This window comes from Cyprinus carpio, chromosome B3 (genome assembly GCF_018340385.1).
Source record: "Cyprinus carpio isolate SPL01 chromosome B3, ASM1834038v1, whole genome shotgun sequence".
In the NCBI taxonomy this organism is placed as follows: domain Eukaryota; kingdom Metazoa; phylum Chordata; class Actinopteri; order Cypriniformes; family Cyprinidae; genus Cyprinus; species Cyprinus carpio.
Genome location: NC_056599.1, coordinates 9286907 through 9307395, shown reverse-complemented (window position 1 = coordinate 9307395; position 20489 = coordinate 9286907). Strand labels below are relative to the sequence as shown.

At 35.7% G+C, this 20489-nt stretch overlaps 1 protein-coding gene across 1 annotated transcript in view; it reads left to right on the top strand.

Moving 5' to 3' along the window:
* The first annotated feature begins 12517 nt into the window (after window positions 1-12517).
* Window positions 12518-20489, top strand: part of LOC109051403 (forkhead box protein K2-like) — a 28820-nt gene continuing 20848 nt past the window's right edge. Inside the window, exon 1 of the mRNA XM_042719552.1 lies at window positions 12518-12981. Coding sequence (XP_042575486.1) covers window positions 12710-12981 — 272 coding nt within the window. The 5' untranslated portion in view covers window positions 12518-12709. The remainder of the gene's footprint in view (window positions 12982-20489) is intronic.

Sequence of the window (20489 nt, the reverse complement as noted above, 5' to 3'; positions counted from 1 at the left end):
GAAGATAAACCCTGTTAATGAATTTTAACAGCGAAGGACTGGACAGCTTGACATCCAAAAAATCAGCTACTTCAATTAGATCTTCATTTTTTTTTTGTCCATTTTTTGAGCACATCATGATCGTGAAAGACTTATTTTTGAGTATCATGTGTAGTTCGCGCCTCTTTTTGGAAGATCCTGTCATGCACTTTATGGAAAACGTTGGAAAACCTCAGGTGAACCTCTCAAGTGCTGAGCTTGACCATAGACACTATGATTATTGCACTGTACTGAAAGTGAATTATTGATTTATGATCGATGTCTTGCATTTTCCACAGTCTTTTACCTTTATTTACAGGTTTACAAAACCTGTTATAACCAATATAACCATTAAGAACAGAAAAATGTTGATGCTGAATGTGAACACCTGTATGAAATGATACTGTGGTTATTGTGAATGTAACGTATAAGATTAATTTATAAAACAAAGTTTTTGTTTGCTCAGTGACAATCGGGGTGTCGTCTTCTAAAGTCTTTTGTTTTGGTCAGAGATGTCTTTCTGGAAACCAGATGAGCTGGAAACACCAGTGCAAACATCAGCATTGAGCGTGAGAGATCCACCCTGTGAGCATGACGCACAATATTTTTTTCTTTGTGATTTTGCATGAGGTGCTTCCTTGTCAAGGTGTCCAGTATTTTGAGATCATGGGACCAGCCCAATGCTACACGTTTCTCAGTAAACACCCAATCAGTCATTTTGACTGCAGAATAAATAGATAATGGTTGACATTGGTTGATAATGGTGATATTTATATTGCTTTTCAGTGTTCAGATCTAAAGACATTTCTGTTTGGTACAATGAATACTTGATGTTCAATGTAAATTTTGGATACTGAAGCAAAACCAGTTGGGATAGATTATGTAATGGATAGAAGTAAATAAAATCAATATTAATAAAGGAAATACACTGGAAATGGCAGCAGTATTATTATACAGAATGTACAGCGCTGCTCAGAGTTAGCTGGACTTCAATAATGTTCTCAAAACATTAGCACAGAAACACTTTAATCATGATTTATAGAATGTTTTTCTGAAACATTTTAGTTGGACGTTTGTCTAATGTTTTTTAAATGTTGCTATTTATTAGTTTCAGGTGTTTCAGAGAACATTTAAATGTAACGTTCCCATAAAGTTTCCAAATTATCAAATGGAACAAATTTTCTTAATGTTGTTTGTAACATTCACATTGCATTCATATAACTGTAACATTATGTTATAATGTTTTTAATAACATAATGCTGATGATAGTAAAATGTTCTTAGAACATATTTTTTGTTTTCTGGATATTTGCTAACTTCTGAACTTCCACAGGGGGGAAATTAAAAAAAAAATCCTTTCGCAAAGAAAGGAAAAAAGCCAGATTAGTGTGTTTCGCAAAGAAAGGAAAAAAGCCAGATTTGTTCAAAATTTGTTGAAAAAAATTTTTTTTCACTGACAACAAGAGAATTTCAAAAACTGACATAAAATTAAAATCTTTGTCAATGAATAAAAACAACAAAAAATGTCAGGGAGCAATTTGGGAAAATACACGAATCTGCGTTGTTCGGCATAAAATGCGTAAATAAAATGTCACCTAAGCTAAAATACACGCTGCACGTCGCATAAAATGTTAAAAAATGTCAATATGTGGGAGTAAGAGAAGAGCAGACATATGGATAAATCTGACGACGCAAGAGAGAACTCAGTTTGGTCTACAAACAATTCAGAAGACTAAAATATGACTTAAACTAAATGGCATTTGAGTCAAAAGACTATGACTAAAACTAAATCAAAATTTGCTGTCAGAATTAACACTCGGCCAGATAAGAATCTGACTTGCCTAAGATGGTGAACCCAAAGTGCTCCAGTATGATTTGGACCTGGCTTTACTTCTCCTCAATGCATAAATAACTTGATAAATATAATATCTAGAGCCAGTCTAGTTTTGATCTGAGATGTGGTGCTCCTGTGCCACATCTAGTGTTTATAAAGTTGTTCATAACAAACGGGTCAAATGCTGTGCTCGGGACATTTCTGGGCTGCGATCTTTGGCCAGTGGGTGTACCAGTGGGAGCCCTCAACAAATGACGACACATGGCGCAGGTGAGGGTGGGACTTCAAAAAACTGCAGTGACCAGGTGGGGAAGCAGCTACGGAAATGGCAAAAAACTAAAGTATAGAAAGTTGAATGCTCGGGCAGATAAAGCTCACTCCAAAACAAAAGTGAATCTGGAGTTGGCTTTCAGCCGCTGGCGAACACTGACAAAGAGATGTACAGTCCTACCTCATACTAAAAACTATCATCAGACTACATTCATCTGTCAGAATTTCCACCAGGTGAGAAATTATTAATTCTGAATTCATTACAGTGTTTAACTTTTTATGGTTTGTAATTTATTATGCTCCATTTGTTCATAGGATTAAGGAAGAATGTGAAGAACGACTATCAGCAGATAAACTGACAAACTTAATGAAGACGTGTGTTATTGAAATATTTGACAATGGAGGGTGGAGGTGTGGCAGAGGCATGTTCATTTGGTCTGGTAAGCGGTGCTCTTGTGCAACATCTAGTGAATGGAAAAATGTGCAAGTCATCTTTAAAGGGATAGTTCTCCCAAATTTATTATTTTTTTTTTTAAAACTTTATAAACTGTAATCTCTAGCTTCCCCTAACTGTTATGCACTTTCAAAAAGGAGAATGTGTCTTCAGTGGGAGACTAGTACATAAGCGTAGCACAAGCTCCGGTGAGAAGTGATGAATGTGATAGCACATAGGAGAGAGCAAAACAAAACTGCTCATGAATTAGAAGTAAAAACAAGGATTTGTAAAGAAAATGTTGGAAAATTTCAATATAAGCCAAGGGAGGAGGCTGGTTTTGTTTGCTGTAAACAAAACTTGGTTCTCGCAAGACTAGCATATTCTCAACCGAGCTTATGCTACTCCTACATCATCCACTGGAACGTAACTCTCTTGTGAACACATATACAACAGTTAGCGGAAGCTATGCTTTATAAAGTTTTAAATATGGATCTTATTCCTACACAAATGCATCAGTTCACTTCAGAAGGCCTTTATTAACCCCCAGAGCTGTGTGTAGAACATTTTATGATAGATGGACGCACTTTTTTGGGTTTCAAAATCTCGACCCTCATTAACTACCATTATAAATCCTGGAAGAGCCAGGATATAAAAAAATAATAATAATAATAAATAACAAATAAAAACTGGTTATATTGGTCTGAAAGAAGAAAGTCATATGCGCCTACTTGAGGGTAAGTAAATCATGGGGTAATTTTCATTTTTTTTTGGTGCACAATCCATTTAATAACTGGGAAAACTACGTAAGCTTGTTTCCTCCATTCGATTAAAAAAAAAAAAAAAAAAAAAAAAAACAATAAGGTAATAGCATCTTTTTGATTGATCTAACAGTTCTGACTTTTTCTCTCAATTCTGAGTTTATATCTCCAGGTTCTGACTTTCCTGAAATTTTGTATTAATAATGGTGTTGAAATTTACAGTATATACAGTATTTAATTATGCAATTCTGAGTTTATATCACAATTCTGACTTTTCTGAGTAAGCGAGATATACAGTAAGCTCAGAATTGCAAAATATATGGCATCTCTGAAAAAAAATCAGAATTGTGAAATATACATTTGCAATTGCGGGAAGAAAAAAAAAAAGAATATTCATAAACACTGTATACGAGCAGTAAAATCCCATCATTCTGATTATTCTGATTCATGATGCCTGGAATGTTGCCCCCAGATGTTTATCTACAGTTTAGGGGTTGGACTATATTTGATAAATTCTTGTAAAAGCTGCTTAAATCCCATTCTGCATAAGTGGGATGCTGTTGTTAGCCGCAGTCCTCCAGCAGAGTTATTACACCGGTTTCCTAAATGGTTTCTGTAAGAGCTTTCCAGTGTAATTGTTGGCTTTCTGGAGTGGTGAATATTGATCGCTCCGCTCTTTATTCCAATAACCCATGAGCATGCATCCTGGTGGTCATCGGTAGATGCAGAAAATACCACAATGAAGCACAAAAAGCAATTTATGTGTGTGTGAGAAGAAAAAGTGAAGCCATACAGAAGAAGAGATGTTAATGACAGCAATAATAGGATGAGGCCAGCCAAACGTCATATTTCATCACATAATAAGGATTGCATTTCGAAAGATCCATATAATTAATGTGAAAACTAATATGATGGCATAATCCAACAATTCCTTCTTGTCCAATATGTAGATGCTCTCAAGACCAAATGTTGGTACATTTGGGGTAAATGTACCAACAATATTAATGACCCATCTTTTTCACAGGGAATATACCATTTTTTTTTTTGTATCAAATGCTCTCTAGAATGAGCATGTCTCTCATTTCTCACAGTCCATTTACTGTATTAATCTTTTATATATTTTTGTTTGCATGAAGGTTATTTCCCCATTTTTACAGAATCTTAGATTGAGGAATAGTTCACCCTAAAATGAAAATTAGCTGACAATTAGTGAAAAGGCTTCATCAGAACAGATTTGGAGAAATGTTGCATTACATCACTTGCTCAGCAATGGATCCTCTGCAGTGAATGGGTACCGTCAGAATGAGAGTCCAAACAGCTGATAAAAACATCACAATAATCCACAAGTAATCCACACCACTCCAGTCCATCAGTTAATGTCTGGTGAAGAGAAAAACTTGATTTGTAAGAAACAAATCCATCATTAAAACATTTTCAACTTCAAACTGTTGCTTCTGGCTAAAATACAAGTCCATAATTCATAATAACGCTTCCTTCGGTGAAGAAGTTGTCTCGTCTGAATCAGGAGAGAAGCATAAGTTATATACTCTTATTTTAGCCAGAAGCAGCAAGCGTGCCTCTATTTTTTGAGCATCATATGTGTGTCAGTCAGTCTGGGGTCAATTAATGAAGGTCTTTCCATAACCAGACTTTGGTTACACAAAACCCTTGTGTAGATTTGCACATCTGGATAAAAATAATAATAATAATATTAAAGTATTTTCCTGTTGTTTGGATGTGTATTCAGTTAGGTGGCCTATAGTGAGAATTGTTTAAAACATGTACCACCTACAATAATCAATTGCCACTTACATAACAAAGAAGGCACCAGACAGATGAATTTGACACTCAGTATGTTCCTCATTTGTAAGTCCCATTAGATAAAAGTGTCTGCTGAATGAATTAACATGAATGTAGCATTAGAATTTAGACTTTACCCTTTATAATAAACCGTGTCTGCTGTTATTGTTGTTTTCAATGATGTACAACCTGTTTATATCCGTCATATGCCTGATGATTTTTTTTTTTTTTAATTAAAAAATTGAGTAATTGAGGTTCAGAATTGTATTACAGTCAAATAAACATTTTAAATAATAAACATTTGCTTGAACAGTGATTTTATTTGTGAGAATGTCATACTCTCTACTCAAACACGTGACAACAGCTTAACATCTCCCTCTGGTGGGTAAGGTAGAAGTTATTTTTGATTGATAAGTGTTTTTTTTTGTGGTGGTGTCAGTGTGGATGTTGTGTATAGCGAGACCAATGACCAATTTTCATTCATATCAAGGCTGGACAATAAAGTACAACTCAATACCATGGCAAGGAGAATGGGATAATTTGTGGAATAGCCTGTTAACCCCTTAGGCAGCCTAACAAACTGATGTGGTAAGGTATAGATTTTTTATTTTATTAATTATACGGAAATTTATGTATTATGTAATTTTGGACTCATTACTGTCATGTGCTTGCTTTAAACACACCGTAAGTAAAAACTGACTCAACCAATCAGGGAAAGTGTAAGTCTCATTTTTGAAAGGGTGTTTGTTGTGAATATTTAGATATATTGACTTTGTTCATACATTCTTTGTTTAGCTAACGGGCAGCATTTAAATCTGCATGGCCGCCTTTGGTGGTATGATCTGCTTACTATCATATTTTGTTTTATTTAGTTTACTTTTTTCATGTTGGAGGGGACTTACCTGTTTAAATAGCTCTTGAGTAGCATTAGCTTATGTTTACATTGAAATTTTAAGAAATAAATGCTTACAATTTTTTTGTAAATTGTCTCTAAATGTTTGTATCTCAGGGGATACTTTGCCATTTTAGGGGTATAAATCAAGATATAAAACACATATAGACTGTGTGACTATATGACTTTTGTAATCTTGACTTGTTGTTGTTGGGGTGTTATGGTAGTGGTTGTTTATTTTTTGATTGTTTTGTAATAGAAGTGATATTGTGACAGAAAATTATTGATTTGTGAAAGAAAGCTGCATCAAAAGAATTCAATATAGTTTGGGTGATACCCAGTGGTTATTTTTGGTATAGTGCCCAAACAAAATCTCACAGGAACCACAATTTTGGTGATATCAACTTCAAATTTGGAACATAACTTGGTTAGACGTATGGCTTAGATTTTATAGCAATTTGAAGTGCAACATATTTTATACAGTATTTATTTTATATACAATTTTTAATAAATAGTATACTGCATTATCTTTACTTTTATATTAAATTTTTTGTATGTTGACTTGGTTAGTCGGCACTTGAATTATAGAATAATCCTAGCTAAAACTGACTGTAGCGCCTGCTGGATCCACTAAACCTTACAACTTCCCATATTCCAATTGGCGCTCCTAATTTAATATAGAATAGCATTTGCTTCAAAAGAAGCTAAAAATTATTACCTCATCATGTCTACATCAACCTATTTATGACTTTTAAACCTCATTAAATTCATTACCCTTACACATTTGCTCTACTATACTTGATACCATGATCCCTCCATGTAAGTCTTGAGTCAAACAACACAGTAACCCCAAGAAATTTAAAACTTTCAACCCTTTCCAAATTCCTACCATACAGCTCCACCATTTTTAAACTTTTCATCATTATTTTCTTTTCCTAGTAAAAAACCTAAAAAAAGATCATTGTCAATAGAAGTAGAATCTAGCAACCCCATTTCCTTCCCCAATCTTCCACTAGAGTTAGAGCTTCCTGTACCTTCTTCAGAGTATATTTCACATTTTTCTCCCCCATTTTCATAAACTACCATCATCTGCAATAATGACTTTCCAATTCCTGGCTGAACATTAGCAAAAACCATCATTAATCATCATGTTGAACAGCAATGGACTAACAACACACTACCCAACTGAGGTGTCCCATTTTCTAACAAACACCTTCTAGATGTCTCTAGACTATTTTTTTACCTGAATACTTCTATTACATAAAAAGTCGATTAGCGCAGTTTAAACATATTGCCCCCAATTAACCTAGCAGCCTGCATTTTAATTATTTTTTAGAGTCATCCCTTCTACCCATAGCATGTCATAAGCCTTTTCCACGTCTAAAATTCTACCCATAGCATGTCATAAGCCTTTTCCACGTCTTTCATCCTCAAGTATCCGCCATGATATTGTCAATCAATATGGACTTGCAGCTCCCTCATTTTTGTGTTTTTTCCTAAACCGGCTCCTCCCTCACCAGCCCTCCACTCCCCATTCTTAGTGTTAAAGCTCATTAGTCTGCCAGCTTCTTGCTGTATCTTTCTAATGATGTAGTCGATAAATGCAAGAAGTGTGAAGTATCAAAAAGATACTATTGTTCCTAGTTCTACAGTGCCATTGGGCCGTCATACCGAAATCTTTTCAGAATTTGTATTGGGATTATTTGAAACTGCCTCGGCTCCTAATGTAGGAAGTTACTTTCCTTCCTCCCAACTTTGCTAATTATCATCTAAAACCTAATTTTCTTGTAATCCATTATCGCTGGCTACTGTCTTATATATAGACAATTCATCATCCATCCCAGTTCGAACTGAATTCTTGAACATGTTTTGTCCAATAAACCTTATTATCCTTTTGCCTAATATAACATCCTTCTCACTACTGCCTGTGCTCTGTCATTTGCTGATTACTGAAGTCAACAACAGTTAGCAGTTCTCCAGCAAGACATCAATTTCTAAATGCACATTGTTCTGTTCCTAATGACCCTACTTTCAGTTAAAAATCCACCATGGTCACTTTGGACATTCCACCTCTGAACGACAAAAGCTGCTCCTGTAGTACCCGTTTCTTGATCCTTTGAGCCATCAGTAAAAATTATTATATGTTCCTGATATCTTTCTCTTATATGACACTGGAATTCATACACTAAATTTGCCTCAGGATTATCTGACTTAATCCCTAGTATCTCTAAATCAGTGTTTGGGACCTCCAATTGCCATAAAGGAACTGATGGCCACAGTCCTCCTGGACAAAAGTTCTTGTCATGTATAGACATTTCCTGTGCCACTGCCTCCCCTGTCCATCCAAAACTTGAAAGACTTGCCACCTCTCTTTCCCAGCTTGTCTGAATTGTTATTTTGTCTGTGTGATAATTGATTTGATTGATAAATTTGTTTCAATGGTTGTCTTGATTGTTATTTTTTATCATATTGTTTGTGTTTTCTCCTGTTTCTACCTGCAGGGAGCACACTGGAGAAGATCGCATAGCCCCTGTACATATTCTCAGTGCCTTAGTTTGAATTATATCTAATCTGGCTAAAACTGACTTAGCTGCAGATCCATAAACCAAACACCCATATTCAATTCTTGCTCTAATTTAATATATATAAATTTGCTTCAAAGAAGCTATATCTGCTCCCCATTCTGTTCCAGCAAGACACCTCATTAAATTCATTACCCTTACACATTTGTCTACTATACTTGATACATGATCCCTCCATGTAAGTCTTGAGTCAAACACCACACCAAGAAATTTTAAACTTTCAACCCTTTCCAAATTCCTACCATACAGCTCCAGTTTTAAACTTTCATCTATTTTCTTCCTAGTAAAAAACATAAACTTAGTCTTCTCAATAGAGAATCTAAAACCCCATTTCCTTCCCCAATCTTCCACTAGAGTTAGAGCTTCCTGTACCTTCTTCAGAGTATATTTCACATTTTTCCCCCTTTTCCATAAACTACCATCATCTGCAAATAATGACTTTCCAATTCCTGGCTGAACATTAGAAAAACCATCATTAATCATTATGTTGAACAGCAATGGACTAACAACGCTACCCTGAGGTGTCCCATTTTCTACTAAACACCTTCTAGATGTCTCTATCCCTATTTTTACCTGAATACTTCTATTACATAAAAAGTCGAATGCATTTAGAATTCGTGCATATTTAACCTCGCCAACCTGATTCTTAATTATTTTCGTCAATTTTAATGGATCCAAACTCTTCACTCCTGGCTCTTCAAACCTCACAACAACATTCCATTTCTCCTCACTCTCTTTCATTCCTCTAGTCCGCTTTGCTTTATTTATCCTCCTAATCTGCCAGCTCCCATCATCTTGATCCAACTCATCCATACTACAACAACTATCTTCCTGGTTGTTTGCCATGATGTAGAATATATGCAAGTGTACCGTATACCGGACCTATACAGGCCGTCGGCCGATACTCCCGCAAAATTCTTCCTCCACTAAATCTATCCTAATTCTAACTATCTCTAAAGATGTTTATGTTTATAATCTCTCCGCTTTAACGCACCACCTCCTGTCCTCCGGCTATCCACCAACTCAGCCCGCCAGAAATCTGAACCTTGACCCATTGCTAATGTAATTTAGTTACTCTAACAATATTTTCTGATGGAACTGAAAACAACCCTGTGATAGCCATTGGTGATATTGAATTTGTCCGGTGTTATAATTGCTGTGGCAAATGTTTTGGTTATTTGTTAGCCTACTTATGACAAAAACTTTAGTACTTGTAAATCGATTTTTTATTTTTTTTTGCGTATTGAAAAATAAGGAATTTTTTATTTTGTTGTTTATAGTTTTTTGTTTTGTTTTACTATTATCCTTTTTTTTCTCAGATTTTTTTTTTTTTATTGTAATTGTATTTATATGTTCAAAAAAAAGAAATCAAATCAAAAACGCTTATCTCTTCAGCTATTATGGCCCCAGCACCTCAACACCCAGTAAGAGAGACTTGAAGAAGCACCACCTGACTGCACCGTCACTTTCCAGTATTGTATGTGCATCATCTGAAACACTTTCAAATCGGTCAGTAGTCAGTACCACTTTTATTTCTTTTTTTATTTTCATTGCATATTTTGAAACAATTTGGGTCTAAAACAGCTACACCATTTACAGAGAGGACCAGTCGCCTATTGAGGAAAGACTGGAAGATGATGAGCGCACCATGGATGCCTCTGAGGTTCTGGAGGAAAGGTAGATAAAGCCTCTCAAGCTTCCTAATATGCCAAATGATAAGAAATGTTGTAGAAAATAAATGAAAGTAAATTCACATACGAGCATACATCTTTACGATTATACTGTCACATACGAGCATACATCTTTACGATTATATTTAACTAATGACAATTAGTACATTTTTTAAATACATAATTACTTATCAAAATATCTCTCATTAAGCATAAACATAATTAACAGAAAAAAAAACTTACTGTGTACGTCTGTTCGTCAATTGCCATTGGAAGCTCATTGAAGCAGCCTACGTTTCTGCTGAATCCTGCAGCTCATCTGGCAACCTCGAGTCAGGGGGTAGGGGGAGGGGATACACCGCTCTACAGTATTTTTATAGGGATTGCAGTACCAGTTTAGGCCACAATCCTACATACGGCTCCTTTTAGCTTCTATAACCTTTTTTATACTTTCTTTTTTTGAAATGCTTTCACTTCAGAAATAATCTGCTTTGTGTCTTCTTCAAAAAGAGACCAACCTTAGTTCTGTATTCAGAAAGCGTTCAGGAATTACATCCATGTTGTAACAAGTATTGATAAATACGTGTTCTGTTTTCAGTTAATTTATACCCCCAACTGGCAACGTATCCTGTGTGATACAAACATTAAAATCAAAATTAAAAGTCATGTTTTGAAAAAAAAAGAAAGAAAGAAAAAAAAGAAGAAGAAGAAATCGAAGTTGTATTATTTGTGTCCCAATAAGGTGGAACATAGCAATAAATAAATTTTCTGATGTCTCTTTATGGTCTTGCCATTTTTAGGGTTAAATATGGTAGGCCTTTTGTATGGCATAGTAGCAATGTATCATGTCTAAGAAGAACATTTAAAAACCCATCCATACTATCACTATGGTAGGCTACTAACATGGTTAAAAAAAAAAAAAAAAAAATATATATATATATATATATATATATATATATATATATATAAATAAAATAAAAAAGCATGGTGCTTTTTAGCAAGTGTGAAAGCCATCGTGTTCTCTATTGTTCGGCAAACAGCCTGTGCTTCTTCTAGGAGCTGTTATCGGGTGTGATGGGGTGTGAACACACCCAGCAGCACTGTTTACAAACACCAGGAAGAGATGACGTCACCCTGCAGGAGCACATGTTCTGCGCCCATCTCCCTGTGCGCGTTCACGCGTCTAAAGAAATGGCCTCTGCTTAACGTTTAAACGACAGAGTACGTGTTGTTTCAGGAGAGGGTCACTTTCGCGCTCAGAACGCTTGAATAAACACGTTTGTTTTCATGACCTCCATACCCAAAACACACGCTGGTGGCGCTGAGGATTATGGGGGAATCGGAGACTGCAGACGTGGAGAGGCGTAAAGCACGGAGTGGATTCCAGTGGGACTTTGCTCCATGCTTACTCCGTTTTCTTCACTCAGAGATACACTTTCTTGTTTCTAAAGATACATTATGATACGCTTTTATGAAGATAGATGCATGTCGGGTTAAAATGTGAACTATTAGAATATAAAAAAAACGGACGATGAGTTAAAACCTTGGTTAATTAAATCAAATCACATTTATGAATTATGAACTTCTGTTTTTGGCGACATTTTAAACATAGTATGCAATTAATTACATTCAGTTGTAGCCTAAAGGTACTTTTAATGGCAAGATCGCTGCACATTCAAATTCCCAAAAGCACTTAATACACACAAGAAAAACATGAATAATAATAATAATAATAATAAATAATAATTTATAGTCATTACAATACATTTAGTCATGCTTTTCCAAAGTGACTTACAAATGGAAGCAATCAAAATCAACAAAAGAGCAATGATATGCAAGTGTTATGACAAGTCTGTGTCTTTATATAATTATATAGCTAATAAATAAAAAGAAATAGAATAGAAAAAGAATAGATCAAAGCTAGTAGTGGCTTTTTTTAAAAAAGAAAGAAAGTTAGAAAACAAATAGAGTGCAAGTCTTAAAGGTTAAAGTGTTGTTGTTGTTGTTTTTTTTGTTTAATAAAAAATATTCACTGTATGTATTATTCACTGTATTTATTAATATTATAAAGCCATTTCACATCCATGACAAATCTCCAGTCCAGTGTTGCCAACTCTCCACACACATGCGTGTTGAGGCACAGCGCAACCGACCTTCAAAGTCTTCAAAGTCTTCCATCTTCCTTATTTCATTGGTTGCGATTGAATTACTGCACCCCCTTGCGCGTCTCTGATTGGCTGACCTGCCTGTCAATCACAGCGGCCCCACCGCCAGCGCGCTTTGATTGGCTAAGGCCCTCTTCCCTTTCTCTGTGCGGTGAATCGCGGCGGTGGGTCGAGTCGCCGCCGCTGATGCTGGTGTCTCCGGTCGGGCACGTTTAACGTTTCACCCCCTTCATATTTTCCATTCATATTTATCGTGCCCCGTCCCGTGTGTGCGGAAAGATAAAGATGGCAGCGGTGGCCCGCCTGGAGGGCCGCGAGTTTGAGTATGTGATGAAGAAGCGCTCGGTGACGGTGGGTCGGAACTCGTCGCAGGGCTCGGTGGACGTGAGCATGGGCCACTCGAGCTTCATCTCCCGCCGGCATCTGGAGATCTTCACCGCCGCCGCGGAGGACACGGGCTCGGGAGAGTTTTATCTGCGCTGTCTGGGCAAAAACGGGGTGTTCGTGGACGGGGTGTTTCTGCGGCGGGGGGCGCCACCCCTGCAGCTGCCGCGAGTGTGAGTTATTATAACCTTCATCCTCTCTGTGCTCATCATCCTCATCGTCTTCGCTGCTATTGTTGTTGTTGTGATGCAGCAGCACCGGGAACACGTGCTAGTGTCCTTATGTTACACATTTTTTTCGTTTCGCTTTCAGAGCGCGCGGTGGGTCGTGTCTCAAACCCTAGTGAGCTGCCTAGCTAGACAGCATTCGCAGGCGTCATGCTGATGGTCATTGTGTGCGGCATCGTTTTTACGCGTGTGCATGTGGTAACGTTTCAAGTGCATGGAACGTTTTTGGGGCGTGACAGAGGTGGCGAGAATTAAATGTGGAGAGGTTTTTTTTTTTGGTGTTTTTGGACACCATACGTGCATGCAATATTTTATATGTTTGTATTAGGTGTTTGTTGGGTGTCATAGGTGCATGCTGCAGCAGTTTAGATGTTATTTTTGGGCGGCATAGTGGCTATGTAGGTTTTTTCAGGACATTGCTTGCAATAGTTTGGGGTGTTATTGATATAAGAATTATTTTTGACCAACAATAGGTGCATGCATCGTTTTGGTAGTCATAGGCACATGTTGTAGCAATTTTGGGGCATAGTAGGTGTGTGTAGTAGCATTTTGGGGGGCATCATAAGTGCATGGGCTTCAACATAGATGCATGTAACTGCATTTTTGGACACCATAGGCATGCATAGCAACATTTTTGAGCAACAATAGTTGCATGCAGCATTTTGGGGTGCTTGCAGTGGTTTGGAGGTTATAGGTGCATGCAATATGTTTGGGCATCATCATAGATGCACGAAGCAGCATTTTGTGTACCATAAGTGCATTCAGTATTTTGGAGGTGTCATAGGTGCATACTGCAGCAGATTAGAGCTTCACATGTGTACAGCAGTTTTAGGCATCATGGGCAATGCCACAAAGATGCTGTCAAAGGTAGGCAACTCCCTTGGTTTTTAATTTACATGCATATTCAGACATATGCATGCACATATCACATGCTATATTTGTCAGAAATGTGCCTGAAAGAGAAAATGTGTGTTTTCTTATGAAAGAATGAGTGTTGTTTTGTCTCACTTGGAGTGTAAACATACTGAGATGGTGAGATTGTGTTAACTAGGAGTTATATCTTAATTGTATGCATCGTGTGCTCTTTGTTTCTTAAGTGCTATTTTTTTTGGTGCATCTCAGAAAAGCAAAGCATGCCAGTTAGGTGGGTTTGCTGTCAGCTGTTTGCATTTTCATTATTTGTTTGTCTTGAAGATGTTGGACATCCGGGTGTGTTGATATTATCCTGAAGTTGACCTTTGGATGGTGCATTATCTGTATTAAGTCTCACCCACAGCTGGCCACCGTATTTCCGAATGATTTTGCAGTGTAGATTTGTACCTCTCAGGTATCTTTTTCTTTTCTCACACAACATCAAATCACAGTGTCGAGCACGACTGTAGTGCACACTTATCCCTTTGCTTTTTTTAACACATGACCCACATATCTCAATATAACAACAAATCTGTTGCACCCTACAATGCCAGCCTTAAAAGCAATTTTGTGCACAGCCATTTTCTGCCTTGCGAATCTTTCAGTGGAGTTCTACACAGACTTAAAAAGGCGTATCACCTCGAGATGTTCATGTTGATATGCAGTGTCACGTTTAGAGTGAAGTGAGCACATACAGTTTGACTGATTAGCTGTTTCTAAATAAGGAAGCATACATGTTTGTTTGAGTCGTATGGAGTTGCAGAGAGATTCTCTGATGTCTTTGTGCTGACAGACATGAAGTGGCTTCAGAAAATCTAAATAAGGCTTTTTTTATCCAACATCTCTCTTTAAAACTAGGGATCTATAAGATCTGTTTAATTTTAACCCAATTCCATTTTATTTTTCCCAAATTGAGTATTTTCCACGTTAGTGTGGTTTAAATTGCACTAATCATTAATCAAAAAGGATGTTGGATTGATTAAAGGGAAAGTTCACCCAAAAATGAAAGTTCTGTCATCATTTACTCGCCCCAAAGTGGTTCCAAACCTGGTTTCTTTCATCTGCAAAAGATATTTTGAAGAATGTTGGTAACCAAACAGTTGCTGGTAGCCAAGGATTTCTGTAATTTTGGAAGTCAATTGTTACCGTCAACTGCCTGGTTACCCACAATCTTCTTTTTTTTTTACAAGTTTTAAGGGTGAGTAAATGGCAGAATTCTCTTTTTTGGGTAAATTATTCCTTTAAAATCATTAAATTTGAAAATGTAGTTAAATAATTAAAAAAAAATTGCTATTTTTTTTTTTTTTTTTTTTTTTTTTTTTTTTTTCCAGTAGCACCCCTATGTTTGATTTAATCATCTAAATTTTGCAGAATTCTGTGACCATTCCATTTTTTATGCCTTTTATCCAAAGTGACTTAAAAGGATAGTTCACTCAAAGAAAATTTTGATTGGCATCATTTACTCACCCTTAATTTATTCCAAATCTGTATGAATTTCTTTCAGCTGTAGAACACCATAAAAGCTTTGAAGAATACTGGTAACCAAACAGCTGACGGTAGCCATTGACTTGCATAGTATGGAAAAAAATACTATGGAAGTCATTGGATACTGTCAGATGTTTGGTCACCAACATTCTTCAAAACATCTTCTATTCTGTTCAGCAGAAGAAAGAAACTCATACAGTTTTGGAACAACTTGAGAGTGAGGAAATGATGACAAAATTAACATTTTTGGGTTAACTGTCACTGTAAATTGCATTCAAATATGCTTGATATATTCAAGGTATATATTATATTTACTGGTAATCGAACCCATGACCTAAGCATTGCTTGGTTTTTAATGGATTACTTATGGCTGACTGCACTAAAATGGCTTGCAACATGAGTTTGTTTTTAAATGCCGGTCCTCAAGCAGCAGTTTTGTGTGTCTTTAAAGTTGTTAGTGCGCTGGATGTTGTGCTAATTAGACTGCCACTTCTCTGAAGATTAGAAAAGAGCCACGTCCACATACTGTAATTAGCAAGAAATCAATCCGACGCACCCGCTGAGACGCGCAGGACGTCCAGATGGTTTGTATGGACTATAATGGAAGGCGCGTTTGAGGTAGAGACGCTTTGAGTTACAATATTGATCAAGAAGCTAAAGAGCATTTAATTAGTGCAGAGCTTCATTGCGATTGGCTCTCTGTCAGCACAAAGAGCTGCTGACGTTTGCACAGATGTCATGACGAGGAACGACAGAAACCATTTTTTTCCAGCATTTTTTTTTTTGTCCACTTTGTTTGGGAAAATCTGTGTAATGGATTCAAACATGTTCATCGTGTAATCACGCTGCTGAGTCTTGACTTAATGCCACAGTCAAAAACTGATGTTCATTCAGTCCAGGTGGTGTTTTTCCCAGTGTTTCTGTGTTTTATTGTGATGGTTTTACGTGAGGTGTCGGGTGAAGCAGGACAAGCTCTTTGGATTGTAATAGACCTATGTCATAAAGACTATGCTAAACAAATGCACCTTGGCTGAACCCAGAGAAAGCCAAACACTGACCTTCTGGAAAGAAACAGACCGTCGTCTGTGAGGGAGTTTGCGCTGTCTCAGAGAACACTGGGAATCCACTGATTGCAGTGAAGATGTAGAGGATGAAAGAGTTTTGAAAAAATTATTTCAGTCTCTCAGACTCTCTTTCAGTCTTTAGTACAGAGAATCAGTTTTTTTTTTTTTTTTTGTCAGCCTAAAACCTTTGACCTAAAGTATTTAGTTAAAGTTAATATTTCAATAATTTAACAGCACATTTGCCTGTCACTGTTCTGTGAAATTGTTTATTGGTTAAGGAACATGCAGGTAAATAAAATATTTTTTAGAAGTTTAAGGTTTTCCTTTTTTTTTTTTTTTTTTTTTTTTAGTAGGTGTTTTTTTTTTTGTGTTACGCGGTAAGTCATTTTTTTTGTATTTCATATTTATAAAGTTTTATCAGCTAGAGATTAATCTGCAAGTGTAAATAAATAGAAGAAAATGTGATAATTAGGCAGTTAATTATTCCTTTCGTTAAAGAGTTAAAGGAGCTTTTTGACCTTCTTTGAAGTTAGTATAAAATTTTCCTATAGTTAGGAAATTGTTGTCATTTTTATTTATGTATGTATAAATGGACAATGCAGCTAAACATCTTTTTTATATAAGTTTGATGTTATGTATTATGTATGATGATATTGATATATTTATGTTTGAATGGGTGTTTTTTTTTTCCTTCTGTCAGAGGAAGCATTATTTTGACCAAACAGCTGTTGCATTCAAGCAGATTTAAAATATTTTCAGAAAGACAGTAAAAATCAACTAAAATATTTTCCACAGCATTATATTAACAGCAGAAAATATTAATTTGTGCAAAAATGATAATAAAAAAACAGCAATATTTATCTCCATACACACTCTTCTCTGTATTTTTAGCCTATTTTATTTATTTATTTAATTAATTTTTATACATTTAGAAGTAAAAATAAAAATAAAAAAATTAATTACTAATGACTAACTTTATGATATTTGTTCATCATTTTATAGGTCAAATATGCCTACATAGATTTTGTAGTCCTGTTTTTTCCTCTGAGTCTAATGGCACTTTTCCACTGCGTGGTATGGCGCGGTATGTCTCGGTACGGTTCACTTTTGTGGGGTTTTCAACTGGGTACAGTACCTGGTACTTTTTTTAGTACCACCTCGGTTGAGGTTCTAAGTGAAGTTCTTCTGTTCACGGATTGGCGGGAGAGAATCGTCACTACCTGCATCACTGAACTTGTGACACAAACACAAAAGAACTGCTAGATTTAAATCAGCACAGCCAGCAAAGGATCGAACGCAACTGTTTTGAATGAGTGCACCTTTTTTAACAAAACTTTTTAAAAAAGTTTTGTTGACTGTTGCTGAAGTACGAACGTTCCTCTCGTTGATATCAGAGGGTTTTTTTTAGGAGTCGCAGCAGTAGAGGTGGCGCAACTATAACGACGTGAATAATCCCGCCCACTCTAAAGAGATACTAAACTGCAGTGGAAACGCAAACTGAGCCGAGTCGTACCACGCAGTGGAAAGCGCCATAAGTCTCAGTTTACTGTCATGGCTGTAGACTAGACTAGAATTCTGGATGAGTGAGTCAAGTTTTAATAACCGCTATAAATCAGCGTAGTGACTTTTTTCCTGTTGTAAGGCAGTGAGTCACCGGGAATGGGGTAGTTTCTGCCTGGAAAGCATTAGGGTTTGGTGCTTTGGTCCGTCTTTTAGCACATACACCCCTGCCTATGATGTAATCTCGTTTTAGACTCAGTTCTCCTTCTCTGCTGTAGCTGTTGTATGCATATATAATTGTGAAGCTTAAAATGTTTCATATCTTCTATTATTTACTTCAAACTGTTGTCATTATTACAGATGAATAATGTTGCGACTTTTCCTTGGTGTATTTGCAAAAAAAATAAAAAAAATAAATAAAAACAAAGGGCATGAATTTACTCGCCACAAAGACTTTTACGTCTCTTCTGACATAAAACCAGTGAGATCCTTCATGATTTTGTTTGACTGACTAACATCAAATGCTTTTAAACAATGCATCATGTTGCGGTTTCATTTTATTTACTTTAAACAAACATGCATTTTCTGTCACATCATCTTTATTTATGCAGATTTCTTTTTTAAATACAGATAATTTCTAAGCAGCTTTGTAGTGATAAACCGGAAAATGGAGATTCAATGTTGCAAATGTAGGCTAATTATGTTTTATCGTAAAGCAGCTCTAAAAGGCAACAGTAAACATTATAGAGCCCTATGAAATGTGTTTTATTTTTTCCTAAATTCCGGTTTATTTTTTTTTTCCAAATTCCGTTTTTTTACATTTAAATTTTTCTGGATTCAGTTTTTTTTCTTGACTCCTTTTTAATAGTTAAATAAAATTTGTATTAATCAAAAAGCATGTCTAATTAATTAAAATCATGAAACTTATACATTTTAACATCAGTACAAAAATTACATGTTTAGGGCTCTATGGAATGTTTTATTTTTTTCTCACCATATTTTTTATTGGTACCAAATTATGTGTTTTAGCATATCAAATTATTTAAATGCATAAAACAACTTAACAACTTCTTTTTTTTTTTTTTTTTTTTTAAAGTAGCCTTATGAATATTTCCCCCTCAAATTCTGTGTTGTGTATTTACATTTTTCTGGTTATCAAATGAAGGCATAAAAAAATAATTTAATTTATCTTTTAATTATTGAAAATTAAGCAAACTTTATTTTTTGGCAAACAAAAAGGGGATTTACTTTTACAATTAAAACATGGAAGAAATGTTTTTTGATTATTCCTTAAAAAAATCATGTTTGTTTCATTTAAGTAGTAGTAGTAGTATGCTATGTACATTCTACTGAAAAATGTCTTTAAATCACTGGAGATGTTGTTCATGTGTTTACATCCTTATTTAGTCAGACGGCAGACGCTGAAATCACAGCGAGCGTCAGTTGTGCGCATTATGTGTGTAATAGGCTACATGAAACCCCCTGTCTGCGCCATTCATTAACAGAGACACGCAGAACATGCAGGATTCATATTTAAATTGACTTTTGTGGCTTACTATGTACAGTTACTAGTCCATATCGCGATTTGATTTAAGTGTTAATGACCTACTTTTGATTAATTCATTCAAAATTTGACAAATTCCGTGACATTACGCGTTAAACTGTGATTTCCATTTTTATGACTGGATTCCGTGATTCCGTCCGTGTTTTCTGCATCGAGGAAATCCTAGAGCCCTAAGATTATTCAGTTAAAATCCATTCTTTGTTAATTCAGATTCATGTTGTAATTGTACCATCCGTTTATTATTTTGGGTAAAACATGCATTTTTTTGTAAAGTTGTGTTGAAAAACAAAATATTTAAAAATGATTAAGTACATTTAATTAGGTAAAGTTTTGTTTTTTTGTTTTTTCTCTCTGTAAAGCACTTTAAAACTAATTGAAAAATGATCCAATAGATTTATTATTTTGGGGCAAAAATGCATTTTGTGTGAAATTGTTTAGGGAAAAAAATATTTAGGGGGTAAACATGAATTTGAAACAAAGCTGCTTTGAAACAAATTCAAATGAATTCAGAACGATCCGTTAAGTGCATTATTTTGGGGGTAAACATTAATTTTCTGTTAAGAAGTTTTGTAACATTGAATTTAAAAATGATTTAGGAAGTTTATTATTTTGGATTTAACATTCATTTTCTCATAAGCTAAAAGATTAATTGAATTGAAAGTGATCTAGTAAGTGGGAAATAGACAGGCAGGATAGATTAAGTTTCTTTTGCTACATCTGAACTGAATTCTGTCTAAATTCTCACCGTGTCGTGTTAACTGTGTCTTATTGTTTCTAAACTCAGTTTGTAAAGAGTGGAAGGCTTGGCATGATTCCTCAGCTTTAAGTGTTGAGTGGTGCAGACTGATGTAGTCTGAATACACAAATACCTTCAGTGCCATTAAAGCGAAAACTTTCACTGTTTTACCATGGTAAAACCTGTAGCATGT